Genomic DNA, 25,925 nt, shown 5'->3' with positions numbered 1-25,925 from the left:
GTTGCTCCATGTACTTGTCAACATTTGGTGTTGACAGCATTTTGGATTTTGAACCTTCTAAGATGTGCATAGTGGTATCTCACTGTTTTTTTAATTTGCAATTCCCTAAAGTTATATGATATTGAGCATCTTTCTATGTACTGATTTGTCATCTATATATCTTTGAGATTTTTCTGCTCAGACATATCTTAATTGGGTTTCTGGTTTATTATTGTGAAATTTTAAACACTTTTTATATATTTTGGATGCAAGTCTTCTATCAGGTATTTGTGTTCAAAATATTTTCTTCCAGCCTTTGTCTTGTCTTTTCATTATTTTAACAGCATCTCTTACAGAATAGAGTTTTTAATTTTGATAAAGTCCAGCTTATCAATTTTTTTCTTTTATTCCTCATGCTTTGGGTTCTATCTGTGAATTCATTGCCAAACCAAAAGTCACTTATTGTGGTATATACATTCTTGTATTTGTTTGCTAATGTCTTATTCAGGATTTTTACATCTATATTCATGAGAAATATTGATCTGTACTTTTCCTTTCATATAATATCTTTGTCTAGTTTTGGCACTCAGGTAGTACTGGCCTTCTAAAATGAGTTAAGAAGTATTCCCTCTGCTTCTGTTTGTGGAAGAGATTGTAAAGAATTGGTAAAATTTCTCCCTTATATATTTAGTAGAATTCACTCATGAATCCACCTGGCCATGGGAGTTTCTATTTGGGAAGGTTATTAATTGTTGATTCAGTTTCTTTAATAAATATAGGCCTATTCAAATTGTTTCTCCTTGTGTGAGTTTTAGTAGATTGTATCTTTCCAGTAATTGGTCCATTTCATTTTGCTTAACAAATTCATGGGCATGGGGTTGTTAATAATATTCCTTTATTACCCTTTTAATATTCATGGCATCATTAATGATAACCCATTTTATTTCTGATATTAGTAACTTTTGTCTTTTTTCCCTTACTCAACATGGCTAAAAATTGACTCTTTTTACTAGTCTTTCAAAGACTCAGTTTTTAATTTTGTTGATTTTCCCTATTGAAATCCTATTATAATTTCACTGATTCCTGCTCTAATTTGTGTTACCTCTTTCTTTTTAGTTTGGATTTAATTTGTTCTTTTTCTAAAGTGCAAACTTACATGATTGATTTTAGGTCTTCTTTTCTACTCTATACATTTGATGCTGCAAATTTCTAAGCACAGCTTTCACTGAATCCCACAAATTTCAATTAGTTGTGTTCTCATTTTTATTTAGTTTTATATATTTTTAAGTTTCTCCTGAGATCCTTCTTGACTATATTATTTAGAAATATGCTGTTTAGCCACTCTGGAAAACTGTATGGTGATTCCTCAAGAAGTTAAAAATAGAGCTACCCTATGACCTAGCAATTGCACCACTAGGTATTTACCCCAAAGATACAAATGCAATGCTCCAAAGGGACACATGGACCCCAATGTTTATAACAGCAGTGTCCACGATAGCCAAGCTGTGGAGGGAGCCAGATGTCCATTGGCATCTAGATGAATGGAAAAAGATATGGTATAGATATACAATGGAATATTACTCAGCCATCAAAAAGGTTGAAATCTTAACATTTATATCAATGTGGATGGAACTGGAGGCTATCATCTGAGTGAAATAAGTTAATCAGAGAAAGACAATTATCATGTGCTTCCACTCATATGTGGAATTTAAGGAATAGTGCAAAAGATCATAGGGGAAAGTCAGGAAAACTGAATGGGAAGAAATCAGAGAGGGAAACAAACCATGAGAGACTCTTAACTATAGGAAACAAACCAAAGGTTGCTGTGGGGGGAGATGGGGGAAGGATAGGGTAACTGGGTGATAGGCATTAAGGATGGCATGTGATGTGATGAGCACTAGGTGTTAAATGCAACTGATATATTACTGAACTCTATATCTGAAACTAATGATGTACTTTATGTTGGCTAATTGAATTTAAATTTTTTTAAATATTTCTAGCCAAAGAGATTGTTATTGAAATGGCCATTTGTTGCTCTTTGTGGGTTTTTTTTTTTTTTTAAGATTTTATTTACTTATTTGAGAGAGAGAGAGGGCATGAGAGGGGAGGTCAGAGGGAGAAGCAGACCCCGCATGGAGCTGGGAGCCTGATATGGGACTCAATCCCAGGACTCTGAGATCATGACCTGAGCCAAAGGCAGTCTCTTAACCAAATGAGCCACTCAGGTGCCCCAAATTTAAATTTTTTTTTTTAAGATTTTATTTACTTATCTGACAGACAGAGATCACAAGCAGGCAGAGAGGCAGGCAGAGAGAGAGGAGAAACCAGGCTCCCTGCCGAGCAGAGAGCCCGATGTGGGGCTCGATCCCAGGACTCTGGGATCATGACCGGAGCTGAAGGCAGAGGCCCTAACCCACTGAGCCACCCAGGTGCCCCCGAATTTAAATTTTTAAAAAAGAAATGTGCTATTTAGGAACACCTGGGTGTCTCAGTTGGTTAAGCATCTGACTCTTGATTTCGGCTCAGGCTATGATCTTGGGGTTGTGAGATCAAGCCCTGCATCCAGCTTTGTGCTGAGTATGGAGCCTGCTTGGGATTTTCTCTCCCTCTGCTCCTCCCCCACCCTAAAAGAAAGGAAATGTGCTGTTTAATCTCTTAAATGTTTGGGAATTTTCCAGCTACCTTTCTTTTTTTTTAAGATTTTATTTATTTATTTGACAGGGAGATCACAAGTAGGCAAAGAGGCAGGCAGAGAGAGAGGAGGAAGCAGGCTCCCTGCTCAGCAGAGAGCCTGATGTGGGGCTCGATCCCAAGACCCTGAGATGATGACCTGAGCCAAAGGCAGAGACTTAACCCACTGAGCCACCCAGGCGCCACCCCCTCCCCAGCTACCTTTCTGTTGTTGATTTCTAGTTTAATTCCACTGTTGTCTGAGGGTATGCATTGCATGATTTCTGCTTTTTGAAATATGTTAAGTTGTGTTTTAGGACCCAGAATGTGATCTATCTTGATGAATATTCCATGTCAGCCTGAGAATAATATGTAGTTTGCTATTGTTTGATAAAGTAGTCTGTAGATGTTAATTATATCCAGCTGATCAGTGGTGCTATTGAGTTGTTTTATGTCTTTACTGACTTTCTGCCTGATTGATCTATTCATTACTGGTAAAGGGCTGTTGTAGTCTCCAGCTATAAGAGTGGTTTCCTCAGGGCACCTGGATGGCTCAGTCATTAAGCATGTGCCTTCGGCTCAGGTCATGATCCAAGGGTCCTGGGATCGAGCCCCGTCAGGCTCCCAGCTCAGCAGGAAGCCTGCTTCTCCCTCTCCCACTCCCCCTGCTTGTGTTCCCTCTCTCGCTGTCTCTCTCTCTGTCAAATAAATAAATAAAATCTTTTTTAAAAGAGTGGATTCCTCTATTTCTCCTTGCAGTTCCATCAGTTTTTGCCTCACATAGTTTGATGCTTTTTTGATATGCCCATGACATATCAAGAACTGACCTTTTTATCATTGTATTTGATAATTTTCCCCACTCTGAAATCTGCTTTGTCTGAAATTACTAAAGTAACTCCAGCTTTCCTTTGATTAGTGTTCCCGTGATATATCTTTGTCCATCACTTCACTTTTAGTCGTATATGATTTTACATTTAAATTAAAAGTGGGTTTCTCATAGACAATACGTAGTTGAATCTTTTTTTTTGATCTGCAAACAATCTTTAATCCGTGTATTTAGACCATTGATGTTTACAGTGATTATTGATATAGTTGGATTAAGATTTACCATGTTCATACCATTTACCATATATACATACATATATACATATGTATATATGTATATACACGTGTGTATATACACATGTATGTGTGTATATATGTATACTACAAACTTGTATACACACATATATATGTATACACACACATATATGTACATATACACATATATATGTGTGTGTGTATGTATATATATGTATAACCAATTCAAGACCACTTTCAAATAACACAATACCACTTCCCAGGTAGTGGAAGTACCTTATTTACAGAGTATTTCTAATTCTCCTTCCCATCCCTTATAACATTGCTGCCATTTGTTTTACTTATCCATAAGCTAACATCATTGAATATGTTGTTATTATTTTGAGCAAATTATTACCTGCTAGATCAATTAAGAATAAGAGAAATGCCCCAATTTAACCCTCAAGTTGAGAAGCATGAAAACTTTTACTAAAAAAAAAAAAGAATAAAAGAAATAAGCTATTTTACCTTCATTTTTTTCCTTCTCTAAACCTTCTTAAAGATCTAAGTATCTTAAATATAGCATTTTCCTTCTCTCTGAAGAACTTTTAACATTTCTTGCAAGACAGTTCTATTGTTGACATGTCCCCTCAACTTTTTGTCTGAAAGCCTATATTTATTTACTGGGTGTAGAATTCTCGGTTGGGGGTACTTTTAACACTTTATTTCATTCCACTCTCTTCTTGTCGCACCGGAGATCTAAAGAGATGTCTGATATAACTCTTATTTTGTTCCTTTATATGTAAGGCATTTTTCCCTCTGGCTTTGTTCAGGATTTTTCCTTGATTTTTCTGCAGTTTATTTATTTTTTTAAAGACTTTATTTATTTATTTATTTGACAGAGAGTAAGAGAGGGAACACAAGCAGGGGGAGTGGGAGAGGCAGAAGCAAGCTTTCCACAGAGCCTGAAGCCCAATGCAAGGCTCTATGCCAGGACCCTGGGATCTTGACCTGAGCCAAAGGCAGATGCCAGTAGCTGAGCCACCTAGGTGCACCTACTTTCTGCAGTTTAAATATGAGATTACTAGGTATAGATTTTTGAGTATCTAGCTTTGTACTTTCTGAGCTTCCTCAACCTATGGTTTGATGCCTTTCATTAATTTGGGGGAAATTATCTTTTCACTATTACTTTAAATACTTCCTCTTCCTTTCTTCCTTCCTGTTCTTTTCCCTCTTTTACCTTCTGGCATTTCTATTCTATGTCTATTCTGCCTTTTATAATTGACCACTGGTTCTGGAATGTTCTACTTCTTTTTTTTTTTCCTTTTATTTTAGTTTTGAAAGTTACTATTGTTATATCTTCAATCTTCACTGATACTTACCTCAACCATGCCCAGTCTATTGATGAGCCCATCAAAGGTGTTCTTTATTTCTGTTATGGTATTTTGGCTTTCTGCCATTTCCTTTTGAATTTTTCTTACAGTTGCCATTTCTTTGCTGACATTATATCCAATTCTCTGCTAACATCATCCATATCTGTTCTTTCATGTTGTCCACTTTTTGCATTACATGTGACATATTAGTCTTGGTGATTGATATTCCCAGTCTGATAATTTCAACATCTCTGCCATTTCTGTGTCTGGTTCTAATGCTTGTGGTGTCTTTTAGTATGACTTCTACTTTTTTTGCCGTTTTTTTTTTTATTGTGTTTACTTTTTGTGTGAAAGCCACACATATGTAGTAGGTAAAAGAAACTGAGGTAAACAGGTTTTTAAATAAGATTTTATGTTATCAGGCATTTGGCTGTATTTACTGTTGTCAATGTTGGATACTAAACTTTCCCCAGTGTCCTTGGTTTTGTCTGGCCTGTTTTCTTTAGATTTCCCTAGATACTTCTTTTTTTGTTCTTTAATTTAACAATTTATTTAACAAATTCTCTAGTGTAAAGGACTCTAAGTAAATTATCTTCACTTTCTGCCTTTTTTTTTGTTTTTGAAGTACAGTTGACATATAACATTATATTAGTTTCAAGTGTACAGCATAGTGATTCAACAATTCTCTACATTACACAATGCTTATTACCACAATAAGTATAGTTACCATATGTCATACAAAGTTATTAAGTGTTATTGACTGTATTCCTTGTACTGTACTTTTCATCCATCTGACTTATTTATTTTAAATATTGTCTGAGATGCACAGTTCTTTCAGTTGTATTCCCATATTATAAGAAACTTTACTGACATAGTGGTAAGGTGTTGGAAGACTTGGAAGTACTCTGTAGTACTATGATTTGGCCTGTTTTTTAGTGACCCTGTGCCCCTGAGCTGTGCCCTTCACAAGTGCTTCCCAGTTTTTTGTTTTCCCCTTTAGGTGAGACAGGAAGGCTGGAGGGTGCTGGAGTTCTGTCTTTGCCTTCCCCAAGGTTGGTCAGGCTCTGGTACAATAGCTTCTCTTAAGAACAGTCTTTAAGAACAGAATGTTTTGGGCATTTTTTTTTTAAGGTTTACTTATTTATTTGTCAGAGAGAGAGCGAGAGAGCACAAGCAGGAGGAGCGGCAGGCGGAGGGAGAAACAAGGCTCCCCACTGAGCATGGAGCCTGATGCAGGACTCGATCCCAGGACCCTGGGATCATGACCTGAGCTGAAGGGCAGACACTTAACTCTGAACCACCCAGGCGTCCCTTCTGGGAGTATTTAAAAGTGGCTGTTCTTTCCCTTTTCCTACTAGAAGGATGAAGGAATTTTTCTCCAATCACTGTGAGAACCTGGTAAGGCTTTTGGTAATAAAACTTAAAGTGTGGGAATCTTCCCCAAGACTGGGCCTCTTTGGAATTTTTAACTCTCAAACTTGTCCCCACTGAGCTTCCAGCTTCCAGCAATTCGTCAAGTTCAGGTCCTGCTATCCTACCCCTGGTTCCCACAGAGCTTTCCTCTCCTGTGTTTCTACCCTGGTAATTGTGCTTATTTGTATCCATCTGTGTATCTCTCCAGTCTTTACAACCTCTCTTCTCTGATGAATCTAAGGGGAGTTGGTTTTCAGGTGGTTCAGGGTTTTGTTTTGTTTTGTTCCTTCTTGATATGTGGGCAGGAGAGATAACTTCCAAGCCTTTACATGCCTAAATGGATTACCTTCATTTTCTAAAGTTGACAGTCTTTTTTTCTTTCATCACTTTCAGTCTGTTACAGACTATCTTGTGCCCTACATTGTTTCTAATCAGAAGTCGGCTGTTTATCTTACTATAGTTTCTGTGTAAGTAATTAGTAATTTCATTTTACTGCTTTCATGATTTTCAGTTGTTTTTCTGTTTTTCAACATTATAATATAATGTTATGCTATGGATCTCCTTATGGTTTATTCCTGCTTGGACCTCTTGAGCTTCCCAGATGTGTAGATAGATATTTTTCATTAAATTTAGGAAGTTTTCACCATTACTGCATTAAATATTTCTTCTGTTTTGCTCTTGTCTTTTTATGGTACTCCCAGTATATGTGTATTGGTGCCCTTAATGATGTCTAACATTTCTCTGAGGCTGTTTTCATTTTCCTTCATTCTGTTTTTCTGTGCTTTGAGATTACATATTATCTTTTGACTCTGATTATTCTTCTAATTCAAATCTACTTTGTGTTCTTTTATTTCAGTTTTGTACTCCTCAACTCCAGAATTCCATTTGGCTCTTCTTAATAATTTCTGTCTCCTTATAGATAGTTTCTACTTAATGAGCCATTGACATCATAATTTCATTTATTTCTGATCATGGCATGGCATATTATATTCCTTTGTTATAAGAAGCTTAATTCCTTTTTTTTTTTTTTTGGTGCACATGTCCTCCTTGCTGTGCATATTTAAAGTTACTTCAGGTTCATCTTTGCTTCTTTTTCAGGCTCCTATACTTTCATATCAAGATGTCTGCAGTCAGGCATTTTTTAAATTTCAGCTTTTTCATTTGAGGGTGGGGTCATCTATATCATACAGAAATTCCTTATATTTTGGTCAACTAATGATATCGTTTCTTGGTTTCTACTGTGTTTACTGGATTTTTCTGAAAATGTGTTAGAGTGGTAAAATACACATAACATAAAGTTTACCATTTTAAGTGTTCATTGGCATTAATTACATTCACAATGTTGTATAACAATTACCATTACCTATTTTCACATCTTTCATTACCTTAACAGAAACTCTGTAGCCATTAAATAATAACTCCTCATTCCCCTTCCCCTCAGACCCTGGTAACCTCTAATCTACTCTCTGTGTTTACAAATTTGTCTACCCTAGGATACCTCATATAAATAGGGTAATTCCGTATTTGCCCTGACACTGTTTTGCTTAGCTTAATGTCTTCCAGGTTCATCCATGTCATAGCATGTTTTAGAACTTAATTCCTTTATATGGCTGAATAACAGTCCATTCCACATTGTTTATCCACTCATCAGTTGATGGATACCTGAATTCTCACCACCTTTTTGTCTTTTGTGAATAATACTGCATTTAACATTGCTGTATAAATATCTGTTCACGTCCATACTTTCAGTTCTTTGGGGAAGTATACCTAGGAATAGAATATGTAAACATATGGTAATTGCTTAGCTTTTTGAGAAAAAGAAAGACTTTCCATTGGAGCTGTACCATTTTTTTGTACCAGATTCCAATTTCTGCAAATCCTCACCAACATTAGCTATTTTCCTTCTTATTGATAATAGCCACTCTAATAGGTGTGAAGTGGTATCTTGATTTTGCTTTGCATTTCTCTAATGACTTGTGTTAAGCCTTTTTCCATGTACTCTTGGCCATTTCTAATAATAGGTAATTTGTTCATTTTGCAACTAATTTGTTTATTTGTTGTTGAGTTGGGGGAGTGTTTATGTATTCTGATTATTTGCAAATATTTTCTTCCATTCTGTAGATAATTGTTTCACTCTCTTGATAGTGTCATTTGATGCATAAAAGATCTTAATTTTTATGAAGTCCAGTTAATATTTTCCCCTTTTTTTGCCTATGCTTTCAGTGTCAGGGGCCAAGAAATTGCAAAATCCAGTGTTATAAAGATTGTCTCCAATGTTTTCTTCACAGACTTTTATAGTTTTCACTCTTCTGTTTGGTTCTTTGATCCATTTTGAGCTAACTTTTGTATGTGGTGTAAGTTTAGGGTCCAATTTGATACTTTTGCATGTGGATATCCAGTTTTCCTTGCAGCATTTATTGGAGACTATTCTTTTCCCCCATTAAATGGTTGGCACTCTTGTTGAAAAACAGTTGACCATATACATTCAGAGGTTTATTTCTGGGTTCTATTCTATTCCATTGGTCTACATATCTGTCTTTATTCCAATACCATTTTTTTTTTTTTGGTTACGATTGCTTTGTACTAAGTTATGAAATCCAGAGATATGAGGCCTTCATATTCTTCATTTTCAAGCTTGCTGCCTAATAGTGGTCTCTTAATTCCATATGAATTTTAGGATTTTTTCTATTTCTATAAAAATGTCACTGGGATTCTGATAAGGATTGCACTGAATCTATAGATCATTTTGGATAATATTGTCATCTTAGCAATATTAAGTCTTCTAATCCATGAACGCAGGATGTCTTTACATTTATTTAGGTCTTTAAATTCTTTTAGCAATGTTTTATAATTTTCTGTTTGCACATCTTTACCTCTTTGCTTAAGTTTATTATTAAGTATTTTATTCTTTTTGGTTCTACTGCAAATGTAATTATTTTCTTAATTTCTTTTTTGAATTATTTACTATTATTATATAGAAATGGAACTGAATTTTGGGGGCAACTGGATTGCCCAGAGTATTTCTGCCCTAGGAAGCTGAGAGGATGGGAAATGCCACTCAGTTGTCAAGCCAAATATATCAGCTTTCCCACAATACAGATATGTGACAGAAAGGGGGACTGCACTTTTCACCAACTGTTTTGCCTATTTTGTAGAAGTAAGCATTAGAGAAGTAGAAGCTGCCCTTACCCAGGAAAGCAGTTACACTCCAGGGAGCTGAAAGCTATGGGGAACCACCTGCCACACAGCTCCCAAGCTTGTTAAAATAGTTCTTCCACAATGTAGAGCAATGGAGATATGGGTGAATTACCTAGCTTTATTACCGAGGCTTCCCAATATTCTTAGCTATTGTCCATAACTTTATTGAATAAATACTTGTCAGTCTGTTATCCCTTTGATCAATCTCTGGAACATTTGCTTGAGTATCCTTGCTAATACTTGATCAAAGTAATAGTTATCTCTACAAGGAAGAAATTTCCCTTAGGTTCTCACATGGCTATTCTGGAAGGGCTCTCACTTTCTCAATGGTATCTTTGACACACAAAATTTTTAATTTTGACTAGGTCATATTTATCGTTTTTAAATTTTTCTTGCTTGTACTTTTTGCTTCATATCTAAAGGTGCTTTGCCTAACTCAAGATCACAAAGATTTACTCCTGTGTTTTCTTATAGTTGTTTTAAAATTTCACCTCTTATGGTTAGGTCTTTGATCCATTTTGAGTTAATTTTCATACATGCTGTGAGATAGGTATCTGAGTTCATAATTTTTCTTTTGGATATACAATTGTCCCAGCACCATTGTTGTGAATGTTATTCCATGAGTCTTCTGATTCATGAACATAGGATATCTCTCCATTTATCTACCTCTTTAATGTATTTTAGCGATTTTTTTAGTTTTCAGTTTACAAGTCTTATACTTCATTCGTTAAATGTATTTCTAAATATTTTCTCAATTCTATTGTAAATGGTCCGTTACTCTCATTTTCAGATTGGTCATTACTAGTGTATACAAATACAATTGATTTTTTTACAGGTTGAGCCTCGTGTTATTTTTCTATCTAGTGTAACAAATTTAATGGTTTAAAACAGTTTTCATATTAAGGCGTCACAAGGCCAAAGTTAAGGTGATGGCAGGGCTGTCTGTATTCCTTTCTAGAGATTCTGGGAAAGAATTTGCTTCTAAACTCCCTCAGATTTTTGCATAAATCATGTTCTTATACTTTCCGTGTGGCCTCTCTTGTTATGCACCAATAATGGGTCCGCGATTAAAGGAGCTGAGACTGATATAAAGCGAAGGTCAAGCAAAGCTTTATTTTGCTCCAAGCATCAAGAATCTAACTGAATGTTTGGGGACGTACCTCTTATAAGAGAGGGCGACCCCTCCCTGCTTTCCAGACTAACTTTTATAGAGCAAAGGCCTTGTGGTTGGGCCTGGCCACTCTCAAGTGGCTAATTGAATTACAATTCACCCCACAGTAGCCATAGGAACTAGCCCATCACCTTGGTAGCTAGGAGACAGTATGCGCCCCCACTGATTGGGTATCTCCACCTGCCCTGATCCACCCTTGTATTCGAGCTTTGTTACCTGAGGCTGGTTTCCCCGGACTTGTTTTTAAGTAGGTCCCCCTGGGGGAAGAGGAGCAGGGACAATTTAAGGGTTAAACAACAAAGTTATTGTTTAACTTCAATGGAAGCCTCTGGCTAAAATAAAAATATAAAATGGGTCCTTACATTTCTGTCTTAAAGCTAGCAGTGGTGGTTTGAGTTCTTCTCTTGCTTCAGATCCCTCTGACTGTCCTTTCATCTGCCAGAAAAAGTTCTCTACCTTTAAGGGCCCTTGAGATCACATTGGGTCCACCAAAGTAATCTAAAATAATCTCCCTCTATTTTAAAGCCAAATAATTAGTATCTTGAGTTACATCTGCAACACCCCTTTTGCAACATAATGTAACATATTCACAGGTGTAACTCCAGGAGGTGAAGATCTTGGGAGCCAGAATTCTACCTACCAAAATCTTGTTTCCTGCAAACTTGGTGACTTATTCTAGTAATGTTTTAATGGATTTGTAACCTAATAACTAAAGTGAGTTCACTCCTTGGGAAATTACAGATAGAGACTACATCAAGTGGAGTTGTCACACAAAACTTTACTTCAACAAATAAGAAAATCATGGGGAATAACTTCCAAAGCCATGACTTCTGAGTAGGGGTAAATGGATTTCTTTTATTTAGGGACAGGATGGATATTCAGAAAAGGGGGGAGGGATTTGTCATTGCATGTAGAGGTATAATGTCATATACACATATATAGGAAATATGCCTGTAACACATTGTATGTTATGTTGATGAGGTTTGTATTCCTCCTTGAGCAGATATTATGAGATTGAAGCTACTGTGGACACTCCATGGTCCATCTCCACGGGTGTGAGTCCGTAGTCAAGCTCAAACTGGTCTAAGCCTGCCTGAGCTCTTCCTGTTTGCCTCTAAAAGGTTAAGGTTTAGCATTCTTGTGAAGAAGGGATAGTCAGTGAGGGTCTTGCTAGTGACAGTTTTAACTTCATTAACCCTATGGAGCATGGTTTCAGATTCCTTAGTGTTTTCTCTGTGCAAGGTCATGTCTGCAAATGAAGACAGTTTCACTTTTTCATTTCCAATCTGGATGCCTTTTAATTCTTATTTTTGTCTAATTGCCCTCCCTATTCTTTCTAGTACACTTGAATAAATTTTCTCATACAGTTGAATAAAAGGGGGAGGAGACATTCTTGTCTTTTTCCTGATCTTAAGAGGAAAACAGCCTCTCTTCATTAAGTATAGTAGCTGTAGTTTTTTTTCATAGATGCCCTTTATCAGGTTAAAGAAGTTCATATTTATTCCTAATTTTTAAGGATTTTTATAATGAATGGATATTGGATTTTGTTCAAAGCCTTTTTTAAATCTGTTAAGATGACCATGTCGTTTTTTTTCCTTTATTCTATTAATATAATGTATTGCAGCAGTTTATTTTTGTGTTCCTCAGATAAGTTCCACTTGGTTGATAAAATCTTTTTCATATGTTGTTAGATTCAGTTTGCTAGTATTTTGTTGAGTTTGTGTTTATTGTCATGTTATTATTTCTTCTTTAACTCTTTGGTAGAACTCATTGTTGAAACCATCTGGGCCTGACTTTTTCTTTGGGAAAAGATTTATAATTACTAATTCAGTCTCTTTGTACCCATCTGATTTTGTTTAGAGATTCTATCAAGTACAGTAACCCCATGGTGCACTCCAGCTGGCATTGTCATTCTGACCTAGTGAATGAACTGAATATAATTGCCATTGATTGTTAACTGACATAGTTCCACAAATGGAATAGTATCTAAGTTGGTGCTTTAGAAACCATTTCAGATACGGATTTGTAAATCATTCAATTTTGAGGAGTAGTATTAAATTTTAACCATGACTTCTTTATCAGAAACCTAATAAAACTCTTCCAAATAAGAGTTGAAAATGCCTAATAGACTTTAACTTAATTTTTTTGAAGGTTTTGCAAACTTCTTCCTCCCTACAACATATGTGCACTCCAATAGAGAAATTCAGTCTCTGTCCCCTTGTTTAGGACAGTGCTGCTTCTCATTTAGTTTTTCCTCTAAATAAAATTTTCTGACTAGCTGTTTTTAACATGTTCTTGTCAGTGGAAATTCTGATATATGTTGGCTTGCTTTTTTCAACTTGTAGATCTGGAGTGACTACCATATGCCAGGCATTTGTGCTAGGAGCTCTTATAGGAAGACTTTCTGTGAGGACTCAGGGTTAACTTGGTATATTGCATGTATATTGAAAAAGTAACCCTATGAAAAGATATGTGAAAGTCAAGATTAGGTCCATCTAAGTGGACTACTAGCTGTATCAGTATTGATTTCATAGTAGTCCAGTAAATGGACTCACAACACAGAACAGTTTGTACATATTTTATTTTTAAAAGTAGATATTAAAACCCCATATATACGCATGGGTGTGTGAAGAGGGAGAGAAAACGATCTTACAATAACAGTATAATAATTGCTCAAAATATTACTCCTCTTTTGGCAGTTTCTGTCAGTTACATTGCCTTTTTTCTGATTTCTAATGCAAAAACAAGAAGAGAAGATAATTGGATTTTACAAACAAGCAGAAAAATATACACATAGTTTACAAAGTTCTTCAGTTCATCTTGTAACAGAGTCTTGATTCTTCCTCTTAGACCAGAAGATCAATTCAGAAGTTATTAGAATGGGAAAATAACAGATTATATCACAAGGTAAGAAAGTTTAAGCAAATAAACTTACATATTTGCATTATTAAATTGATAAGATGAGAATTTTTCAGGCCACAAAAGAATGGATTAGAGAATATTCAATTTTAATATATATTCTTTACAAGTTATTTTAAATGCTGTTTTATGTGTTTTATGCTTTTTCCTGGATGGTTCTCGGTGATTTATTCAAATGTTATAGGTAATAATTAATATAAATTGATATCGAAATTCTTAACTGTACTTTCTTAGCTTGCTTTGCACTGGAAGTTGACTAAAAGGAAATGCGAAACTAGCAATATGATGGAGTATGTAAGTATGCAGTTGTTTTTAGTTACTTTTTTTGGATTCCATTCTAAATGTTACATTTTACTGAGCTTATCACTTGTCAGTTCTTTCTACATTTTTTTTCTCCTCAGCCTAAACTTCTGTCCATTGGAGCATAGAGGTTTCCTTCCATCTTCCTTATATTTGTAGCCAACATAAAATATCTTGAAAGCTAGTAATTACTTAGATCTGAGAAAAATGTCAGCTAGTATGCTGCAATGAAAACATTGCCCAACCATAATCTTCTCTTCACATAGGTGCAGAATATCACGTTTGATAATGAGCACAACTGCTGTTGAACAAAATATTTCTAAATGTGATCTTGACAAAACTTGCATAAAATAGGAATTGACTTCTGGATTCATGTTCCTGGCTTTTCCCAGCTAGCTGGAAATAAACCTCGCTGTGTGACTTGCATTATCGAGAGTGTTCTCTGTCTAATTGAGGGGTGGTCAACTCCGTACCCTAACAGTCTTAGCTAGCACTTAATTTTTGATAAAGAAATGATAGGCTCTTATTTTTTTTTATAAGCTATGCAATCTTAATCACAAAACACAAATTTACCTATAACCAATGTGATAACTTCATCATAAAACATTCAAAAGAATATGAAACTCACCTAAACTTCACATTGCTGACATATATATATACATATATATATATTATGTAAACATTCCATTTCCATATCATAAATAAGGATTATTGTGCCATTTTTCTCCATTTTGAATAGCTAGGGGGAAAAATGTGCAAATGACCACAAATCTAAAATGCACTATAGATAAAACCTTATATAAAGTATTATAAATTTACACATTAGATTTGTAAATAACATATATAGAGAGCATATATCTAAATATAAGTTAGCATATAAATTTATATAGTGTATAAATATTTTTGGTTTTTATTATTATATTTCCAGTCTTTAATTAAAATGTTTTAATCCATTTGGATGTTTCATTATATTTTCCAAACAACTTGTAAAAGATGGTAATAACCAATATCAGCTACTTTAACTGAAAAATATATAGATGTAATATAGATAAAGGTATTTTTTATAATCTGTAAAACACAATTTTAATCCCTTCTACTTTGTCAAAAAAAAAAAAAGGTGGGCCAAAGGAAGTATAGATAGATGGAGATAATAATGTAAGACGGTTTGCTTTTCTGCACCTAAACAAATAATTACATGAATTAGGTCATAGAAACTGTTAGCTACAATAAGTAGTTATGTTTACCAATTTGATTTAATTGCCAATCTAATGATAAGTTATAGTAAATTCTTTTTATAACTGTTTTATATATTTTGCTTACTTTATATTAGAGGATCAAAGTACATCCTGTGGAAAGTGATTATAGACTTTCTGGGTTATATATGTTCTAGCAAATGAAAATTATTTTGTCAATATATTCTGTTTGTTTTTATTTTACAGGTAATACTAATAGAATTCTTACCAAAATATCCCATATTCCGACCTGACTGAGGAATTTTATTCAGTCACTTCTGTGTTACTTGTCATTTCCTACCCTTAGTGCCTTGTAGATGATTTTGGAATGAAGATGGTCTCCTTTGCTGTGTTCAACTTATTCCTTATTTTTTCTTCTTCTTATTCTTTAGAATATTCTCCTTACTCTTTTATTTGTGTTGGTTTAAGAAGAAAATTTGCACATCTTTTTTTTTGTTAATGAAGCTTGTGTTTTGCACTCTATATTTTTAAATAAATACACATACAGAGACGTATATGTATATATATAGTTGCCACTAAAGATAAATCATCAGTGCCGGTGTTTAAAAAACAAAAACAAAAATTTGTTCCGAGCATGCTGCCTTATAATTTTCATACTCACTGTTTCTAAATATGCATCATTTTTCTAGGCTACTTAATGCTCTGTAATCCCTTACTGGACATAAGTAAATAAGCTTTTGGTAGCTTTTAGAAATGGTTTTACTCTTACTTGCTTTTAAAGGACATGCAATTAATAGCACTGGTTTTGTCCTGCACTTTGCTAAATTATCACTTATGTTAGTGGATAAAATATTTAAACTCTTAAAAGACTTGTAAATATTGTCTCTTTGCATAACATAAAATGTGATATGCCATGGTTTACAGAACGTAATATTACTTACTGTATTGCCAACAAATCTACATAGATTTAAATATGAATGAAGTTCGCAAGCATCCTCTTGAATGTGTAGACTGTTAACATGCTGTTTTATGGCAGAGCCATAATGAGTTTGTTAAAAATTTCAGGTGTAGGGCAGGATTGCCCAAGTAATGAGTGGATTAAAATTGAAATCATTGTCTGAGATATTCTGCATTGTACCTGAAACCAAGAACCTTAGTTTTTCCATTTAATTCAGTAATTCCCATTTTGTCCTCCACTCCCACTCCCTAAAAAATTCATTTGACATCCAACACATTTCACAGCTTCACTGTCCTTATATATTGCCTTTTATGTATCCTTTCCCTCACTTGAAAATACACACAATTACGATCTTTAAGGAGTGTTTTAAGATTTCACATTCTTGGGAAGTGTCTAGATCCTCATGTAAGCCACACTAATCCCTTTTTGAACTTCTGATACTCTGCTTTGGGAAAGAGAGAGAGCTAATTGAAAAGCTGTACCTAAAGAATATATAGTGGCTGATTCATAATTGATAAAAATATTCTTTATTTTTTGAGGATCTTTTTTTAAACATTTGGATATTACTAATAAGGAAAGACAAGTACTTAGACAAAAGTATTTTAGTTTATAAATTCACCACACATGTAGCCTTTTCATTTACATATACCTATTTTTCTTTTCCTCTTCACAAGTAAGATGAATGATAATACCACACTTATTTTGAATTTTTAGCATAAGTATAAAGCTTTATGTTGTGTTATTTCATCTGCAAATGTATGCCTGTCTATAGGCATTATTTGTAACTCCTTTTGCTAAAAATAAATTAAAAGAATCTGAGACTCAAAAATATCCTATTTGTCATCTTACTCTTAACTAGAGTAAAAAATTTTTAGACATTTATCCCAGTGAAGAGAACAGTCATTTTTTCATACAAAGTCAAGTATTTTAAAGTCACTTTTAAAATTTATGCCTAATTTGAAATCCATAGTCCTGGACCAGTAAAAGAAGAGGAAAAAAAGAGATACTTTTTGATATATGACAATAATTGTTTGCACACTTTTCCAACTCCCTCTGTAGAGTCTCATTACCCCTATACCACCAAGCTACCCGGAATCTCTAACTTTTAATATGTGTGCCTGAAAATAACATTTGTCTGTCTGCTGCAAAATTAAATATGTATTTTTATAGACAAGGTGGAAACCTCTGAAAATGCATACCAAATGTCTTGTTTTATAGCTAAGGTCAGGGAAAAATTCTATCTGTGGTTTATGCTCCAGCTAATATCATCAGGTTTATGCTTCAAACTGTGACTGTTTAATACCAAGATTGATTTCCAGAATAATACAAAATTTCTAATTAGCAATGATAGAATAATTTTAAGTGTCAATCCTTAAAATCTCATTTTTCTGTATATTTAGAATTTGGTTATCATAACTTTTTCTGCCATGTATAAATTACACTTGGTTTTGCTCAAAGAACAGCAAGAAGTGGTGAATTGTTTCCATGAAACAAATATTGAGACAGAAATAAAGTGCATCTGACGGTGACAGAATATAACTTAAGTTACAGTAGTATTTGTCATTAAAATCATTTGCCAGCATTTGTAAACTTAATTTAAAAACCTACTCTTAATTGCTTTTAAATTTATTGTTTTATTGTTCATTATGCTGGTTGATTCATCTTATTTTCTTGAACTACTCAGATAATATAAACTTTCTTTTTTCTTTCTTATATGAATGCTTTTTCAAACTATTTTCCTGCGTAAGGGGCTAATTACCAGTTGGGTATTTTGGAGTGCTTTGGAGGAGGGTGTTTTCTTTTCAGTGAAATTGGCAGCAGTGAATGATGAAATGACAAAGCACACTGTGTGGTCATAATCCCTCCCCCACTGACCTCTTTTTCTTTTATCCTTAGGGTGAAACATACTTGGTTATTTCTATCAAGTTCTTAGAATATGTTTATGAAAGCTGTTTTTGGTTGAAGAAAGTAATCGTGAATTTCTTTTTTACATGATATTCTTTTATGAATACTGCTGTGGTAGGTTCCAGAGAAAATAACATGTATTTGCCAAAGTATCTAAATCTCACAAAGCTTTAAAGTCACAAGTTAAAACTGTTCCTTCTTTAACTTTTCATTACATATCTCCATCCCCAGTTCCCCCTTTAAAAACATAAATTATGTATAAAATGAAATTAAGGCCTAACCTTTTTCGACTCTTTTTTGTTCCCTCCTACCCATGATATTAATTTAAGAACTAGATCATTGTAGTCAAACATTAGAAGAAGATGGAGAAGTGCCTTGTCTTTTTTGAACAAAGATAACATTTTATGTTGATGGAAACAAAATGGATGAATTGACAGATCATTAGATTTAAAACTATCCTTTTCAAGTATAAGAATATTTCATTAGCATATTTCTTATTTTTCTTATTTCTCATATTTCTTATTTCATATTTATTATTCAAAGCCTGTTTCCTAGTTTTCCCCCAATCATATATGTTAATGATAAAGCATTACAGAACAGGGCTATCAATCACTTAAAAAACTGGTATAATTCTAATGCTAGTGAATATATAATTTACATGGTTCTGGAAGAACAGTGGTCTTTGATTGAAGCCCTACCAAAATCCACTTAAGTATTTAATGTACATACTATTTATATTATGATCTATAAGCACTAATGTGTGATCAGTTTATCTGTGTTAACATTTAGCACTCTACAATTTTTAATGAAATTTATTCTTATTTTTTCATAATTTGAATGAAGTTCCATGCTCATAACATTTGTAAGGCTTAAAACAAATAGAATTTTTCCAAATGTATTAAGAGTTTCAAAAATTATTAGCATTTTAATTTTGTTTACACATAAGCCACCACTTAAAATCAAACCTCACTACTCGAACATAAAGCCCCAGATAACATTTCATCAGAATTAACTGTGTTGGCTTAGGAGAATATAGAAATTATATACACTTGTTTAACTGGAGCAGTTTCACATGTGGGAATATATTTGCTAATTTGATTATAACATGCCCAAATTCACTGAAGTTAAATCCCCTTATGCCTATAAAATTCTGCTTTAAAAAATTCATTTTGCAGCAATTGTCTGCAATTGTCTGATTGTTTGGATTCCTTTAAATGGTGAACTATTAGGAAATTTTCCACAGAAAAGGAATAGATTTTATTAATACTACTTGTTCATGTAACATAGGATACTAAAAAAGGATATGTATATCCTTATCTTGCCCCAAATTTCTCTCTTGATTCTGAGCCAGCCTTTTCATTTTCACGATGGCAACCTGAAAATATATTCCATTTTCTGTGGACTTTGTCAGCTTCTTACTATAATGAGGAAATGACCTAATATTATGGGCTTTGGCCAAGTCACATAAATTACATTTCAGTCTCTTCATCTGTAAAATCATTGGGTTGAACCTAGAGCTGACAGAAAATTAGAGAAAAACTAATACTCTGTGATTCTAGGAATCCTTAGGAAATTCTTACTCTACAGAGTCCCAGAATGATTTTTCTCAGATCTACTACCCTTGGTGGAAATTCTCACAGTGCCTTGCACACAGTAAATGTTTGATTTGCCAACTGACTAACTGCTGTGTGTTTATGTCACACAGACTAAAGAACCTGATACCTGCTAGACCTCAGCCCCTCTATGGTAATAAAAAGAAATGCAGTTTCCCTAGGAATGAAAAGCTAAGATCTATGGGTTTTGCATATGTGGAATCTGACTATGCATTTGGTATAGAGGCAAGAATTATAACTGTGACAACAATGGAGATATGGGAGGACCACTTTGACATTGATGTGAAAATTGTTCATATCCTATCAAATATCTGCTTCAGTGTCTTACTAGGTTCCATATCCTCAAAAAGATCTATTGGAACAAATTGATACTAGATGGAAAGAAAAGTGGTATGGAACTCAAACCCAAATCACTTCTGGTTTAATTCTTCATTCTGCTGCTTAATTCCTCTGTACCTCATGTCCTCATTGTGGAAGTGGGGACAATAATCTGGGCCTACCTCACAGGGGAATTGAGGATTTTTTTTCATATATTAGTGTGCTTTTGAAGTTCACTGAAAGATATACTGGATATCATAATTTTGTAATTTCTAAATAGATTCCTTTAAATCTATGTTGTTATGTTTTCTTTCTCAGTTAAACTCTACAGAATGAGTGTTGCAGTTAATCTATTTTGTCAGTAGTAAATTTTGTTATTAATCTCCTATATGTTAACATGAGTAATTGTGTTATGTTAATACTTGACTTAGGGAGGAAAAGCAGGTGGATGCAAACTTCAGTGGTTCCCAACTTGGGACAGAATAAAGATAGCAGAGGGCATCCTTGAAGCTTTTTCTTAATATTTCAAAAAATATACTGGAAAGCATACATTTACCCATATTTCTGCCACATAAGCCAATTAAGACATTGATTTTCCATGCATTTTACTTATATTTTTTCAATCCTGCCTAACAACACTGGTTATCACACATTGATCAGAAGCTGCAAATGACAGTTCTGCTTTTGATTAATAAAAGAATGAAAAAGCCTATTATTACATGCAGTTTAGTAAATAAAATTCTTCAAAACATGGGGAGGGAATAATAAAGGGATGCTTATGGTGAAAATGCTGAAAAACACTTTTACAAAGGGGCTAAGATTATTGATTATTTGACCCTCTCCCCAAGTTACTTACCCAAGTCCCTAAATAACAAAATGCTAGATGTGTGTGTGTGTATTAGATTGGCCTATATAACTTCAAGTTAGAATTTGCTTTCTGTTCTCTTCTGTTTCAGGATAACTGAATTAATTTATTTGAGTGTGTATTTGTAAATTATATATACACACATAGGATTGCAAATGTGGAAAGTTTTATATGTTCTAGCATTGGAGTAAATATCAGCTTCTGAGTCTCAAAGTAGTTCTGTGTATAAACTCATTATGAGCCTAGGCAATAATTTCTCAAATGTCCCTTTTATTCCTGTTTATTTTGTTGCCTTTATCTTGGCTTAGTTTTCTTAATTTTCCATTTTTCTAGTAAGCAAATAGTGTAAAATTATTTTAATGCTTGAACTTTGAACAGATTACAAGTGTTTGAAATTGTATAATCAGCAAGCTAGTTTGCCTTCCATGACTAACCACATACAAATAATGAATCTCAGCTGCAAAAACAGGAAATGCTGGTAGCTGGAAAATGGGCATTGATCAAAACATCTATTTGAAAAGCCTAGGATTTCTACTTTTTGGCAGAGGATTCCTACTGGGACAAGTTTACCAGAAAAGAATAAAAGTGGATATGTCCATTCAAACCAAGAACATTCGTGATCTTGTATTGTTACATAGCCTGTGGAATGAATTTATTTTTCTCCCGTGTTTGAGAGTGACTCCCCTGAAAGAACTCATCCTATATACAGCTGTGCCAAAATGAAGGAACCTGCCTCTCTGAAACTTTCACTGCTGCTTCTGTTGTTCACTTGTCGGATATAAAATTTTATTATCTCAGGATGCAAAATTACAATAAAGTGCAAAACTATGTTAATGAATTCTGTATTCTTTGGTGCATCTTCCTTTCTTCCTTCACTTCTGTTTTCATCATTCTAAGGTAGTCACCTAAGGCTTCTTTTTAAAAATTGTATTTTGCATATTGCCTCTTATTCGTGCATTTGCTAGTATTATGTCTGATCCTGTAATTCATTCTGTGTTTTAGCTTTAGGGGCCTTTGTTGTGCCCATTGTTTAGTATTTGCCTAAGTAGGAATTTGTTTCTAAACTACTTTGCATGCCTACCTGTGAACTACAAAATTAAAAGTGATGTTACACCTTAATAACCATAATTTTCTTTAATTTTATTTCTTTTCAGTGCTCCAAAATTCATTGTTTATGCACCACACCCAGTGCTCCATGCAATACATGCCCTCCATAATACCCACCTCCAGGCTCACCCAACCCCTTACCCCTCTCCCCTCCAAAACCCTCAATAAGCATATTTTTTAAGTGAAAGAAATGTTATGATGTGAAGCTACTTGGCAAAAGTTTTGACTCTCTTGTCAACAGTTTGTTATAAAAAAAATTCAGGTGTTAACATCTTGATTTACTACTCAAGCTAATGAGCATATAATATTAGATTTTTTAAAACTTGTGCCAAACTTTTGCAAATTCAGCAAAGCAGGAAGGAAAATATAAAATAACAAGAAAAACTTAGGGGCACCTGGGTGGCTCAGTGGGTTAAGCCTCTGCCTTTGGCTTGGGTCATGGTCTCAGGGTCCTGGGATCAAGCCCCTTATCAGGCTCTCTACTCAGCGCCCCCGCCTGCCCCTCTGCCTACTTGTGACCTCTTTATATCAAATAAATAAATAAAATCTTTAAAAAGAAAAAAAGAAAAACTTAATGTTTCCCATCTTCTTTGGTAATTATACTGAGTATTTTTTAAAGACTTTAAATTTTGAACTGTTAAAGCAGAGATCACAGACTTAAACCTACAGGAAGTTTCATGTTTTGTTTTAAAATTATTTTTTGAGGAAACTTTGTGGATGAGCAAAATTCTGTACTTTTTATTGATAACTATATGGATGAGCAAAAATCTATACTTTTTTATTGATAACTATTTGGGTGTGCTATGTGGGAAATACTTTTACATTATATTTTCTAATATTGAGGGCTGAAGCCCCATGCCTTTATATCTGTCATTAAATAATATTTAACACAGTATAGGATATTTATCTACCTAAATGTGGGAAACTCTCTGGGGGATGCTAGAATTTTCCAGTTGTAGTTACCATAAATCTGAATTGTAATCCCTCTTCTGTATGAGTGACTTCTGTAAGGTTTTATAGGTGAGATAAACAGGACACCTGGCGAAGTTTCAGGGCTCAGGAGAAGGGGAGCCAGGAAAGTTGCGCTGGGAGGAGGTGGGCACCCTCCGGCAAGGTTCCGGGACTCTGGAAAGCAGAGTGCGGGAAGTTGCACTGGGAGGGAGTTGGAGGTCTTTTATCTGTTTCCTGCATAGGTATCGGGTTACCTGTAGAGACCTGGGCATACATCCTTTTGGCAGGAGAGTCAAGGGTTAAGGAAAGGGGGGCGGGACGCAGTGGTGATTTCTAATGTTCCTCCTCTACTCCCAGAGCCCGCCAACCCAACTTCTAGCAAAAATCAGTACACTCAGCTTGGTTTTATACGTCATCCCCAGGTAGGAGGTTGAGTTAAATCAGGGTTACAAACTAAGATATATCCATTCCTCCAACAGACATGTCTTGACTTAGAGAATTATTTTTCACACGTTTTGAATTAGTTTGTCAGCACATAAAATTGAGAGACTTCATAGAAATCTAGATTTCTGGCTGCTTTTGAGAAATTTCGTATGTGAACAATTAGCTAGAGCTGAGTAACAGCTAATACCAACCATGGTAGCTACATATACTCTTTTTTAAAAATATATTGGTGTGGGGAGGTGGGGGATGGAGTGAGTGTTTGGGCTTTTGGTGGTGTTTTTTTGGGTGGAGGGGAACTGTTTTCTTAACAAATCACCTACTGATCTCATAATTCCTGAGCTAGATTATCTCTAAAACCTCATTTAATTCTGACATTTTGAGTTTCCATGAGGTGATTCTATAACATTGTACTTCAAATTGTTATGCCTTTGAAGGTCTGTGTGTGATAAATGGGTAGTGTTGATGAAACTGGTCAGGCTTCCAAATAGAATAGTGACATCAAAGACCACCTAGTGGAATACAGCCAGAAGCAGGGAGGACAAAAACATTATTTTAGAACTAATCTTTGCTTTATAGCTTTTCAAAAAAGATTTGATCAAACACCCAAAGCAGCACCTACCTCAGTATCTCCCAAAGGTAGTACTGCCCAAGGTAACACTACCATAAGAATTCTAGGTAGGAATCTGTAAAACCTATTCTATGTTTTGTTATTTACATAGGACTGCTGATGTTTCTCTTTTTCCACAATACGTTGAACCAAGATGATACTGATCAAAAAGAAAATTTAGGGGATGCCTGGGTGGCCCAGCCATTTAAGCATCTACCTTTGACTCAAGTCCTCATCCCAGGGTCCTGGGATGGAGTCCCTCATCAGGCTCCTTGCTCAGGAGGGAGCCTGCTTCTCCCTCTGCCTGCTACTCCCCCTGCTTGTGCTCTGTCTCTCTCCGACAAGTAAAATATTTTCAAAAATTAATAAAATTTAGACTTATTTCAAAATTAGGCTGTTATTTTTCCCTTGTGTAAAAAATACAAAAATTAGGTTAATATTTCACTCACACATAGAATTTTTTTAAATGAGTAAATAAAAACAATCAGACCTATAAGTACAGAGAACAAACTGATGGTTGACAGAAGGAAGGGGTTTGGGGAGTGGGCAAAATGGATGAAGGAGAGTGGGAGATACAGGCTTCCAGTTATGGAATGAACAAGTCACTAGAATAAAAGTCACAATATAGGGAATATAGTCAATAATATTGTAATAGCATTGTATGGTGACAGATGGTAAATACATTTGTGGTAAACATAGCATAACATATAATAAAGTTGAACCAGTATGTTGTACACCTGAAACTAATGTAACATTGTGTGTCAACTATACTCAAATACTTTCAAAAAGTAGGTTAGACTCAATATGTTTAAATTCTACAACTGGAAGTAAGCTTTTACTTTAATAGGATCTGTATTATGGTCTGATGGATAAAAAGTATGGCCATTAAGATAATTTTTTCCTTATTATAAAAATATTGGCTTCCACTAGAAAATATAAGAAGTATGAAGAAGAAAATAAAAGTTTACCCACCATCTACAACCATTTTAGTGTTTTAAATATTGCAACATAAAATTTTTATGTGTATTTATAGTGTATTTTTTAAAAAGTTTTTAAATTAGATTGCATATTGTATGCTGCTTTTACAGTTTTGTATTTTCCCATTTAATCTTTGAAACTAAATTATGGTGATATAGATGTATAATGTTTGAATATGCCATAACTTCCTGTTGTTTGGTATTTAGTCTGTTTTCAGTGTTTTGCTATTATAAATAATGACTTCATGAGCATTTTTATACATAAATCTTCACCTGAATCTGGTAATTTCTTTCAGAAAGATTCCTATAAATTATTAAGTGAAAGAATATGAAGTCTTTATAGCTCTTGATGTATATTACATAATTGCTTTAAGAGAGGCATGGGAGATGTGACACTCAGACCAAGTATTTGTCTTCCTCTGGATAGATGGGGAGAATTAAGAGTAAGAATTAATACAGACACACTATTTAGAGGCACTAATTGGGGTGGGATACTGTCAAAAATTGGAAGGCTTAAACTGACATTTCCCAGCAGCTAAGAATAGAACTGAGGGTCCTTGCTTCTCCACTTAAGGGCATGAGGACACCATCCTTAGCCCTGCAGATCTGTCCTTAAAAGTCAGTGCTATACCACCTCACACAAGTCAGAATGACTAAAATTAAGAAGTCAGGAAACAACAGAAGTTGGCGAAGATGCAGAGAAAGGGGAGCCCTTCTACACTGTTATAGCCACTCTGGAAACAGCATAGAGATTCCTTAAGACATTAAAAATAGAGCTACCCTATTACCCTATTAACCTATTGCAAACTGTTATAGCCTCTCTGGAAACAGCAAAGAGATTCCTTAAGACATTAAAAATAGAGCTACCCAGGGGCGCCTGGGTGGCTCAGTGGGTTAAAGCCTCT

The 25,925-nt window shown here is 34.6% G+C and overlaps 1 protein-coding gene across 2 annotated transcripts in view; it reads left to right on the top strand.

Moving 5' to 3' along the window:
* The window catches only part of CHIC1 (cysteine rich hydrophobic domain 1), a 64,941-nt gene extending 43,173 nt beyond the window's left edge, over positions 1-21,768 (top strand). The window contains exons 4-6 of one of the 2 annotated variants that reach the window (XM_059384908.1): positions 13,714-13,770; positions 14,017-14,076; positions 15,522-21,768. In XM_059384908.1, the coding sequence (XP_059240891.1) occupies positions 13,714-13,770; positions 14,017-14,076; positions 15,522-15,572 (168 nt within the window). In that variant the 3' untranslated portion in view covers positions 15,573-21,768. The remainder of the gene's footprint in view (positions 1-13,713; positions 13,771-14,016; positions 14,077-15,521) is intronic. The other variant, XM_059384909.1, reaches the window with a different exon arrangement.
* Positions 21,769-25,925: the final 4,157 nt, after the last annotated feature.

The sequence above is a fragment of the Mustela nigripes genome, chromosome X (assembly GCF_022355385.1).
Source record: "Mustela nigripes isolate SB6536 chromosome X, MUSNIG.SB6536, whole genome shotgun sequence".
Taxonomy (NCBI): domain Eukaryota; kingdom Metazoa; phylum Chordata; class Mammalia; order Carnivora; family Mustelidae; genus Mustela; species Mustela nigripes.
The sequence above is the reverse complement of the archived record's forward strand: the minus strand, read 5'-3'. Positions and strand labels throughout refer to the sequence as shown.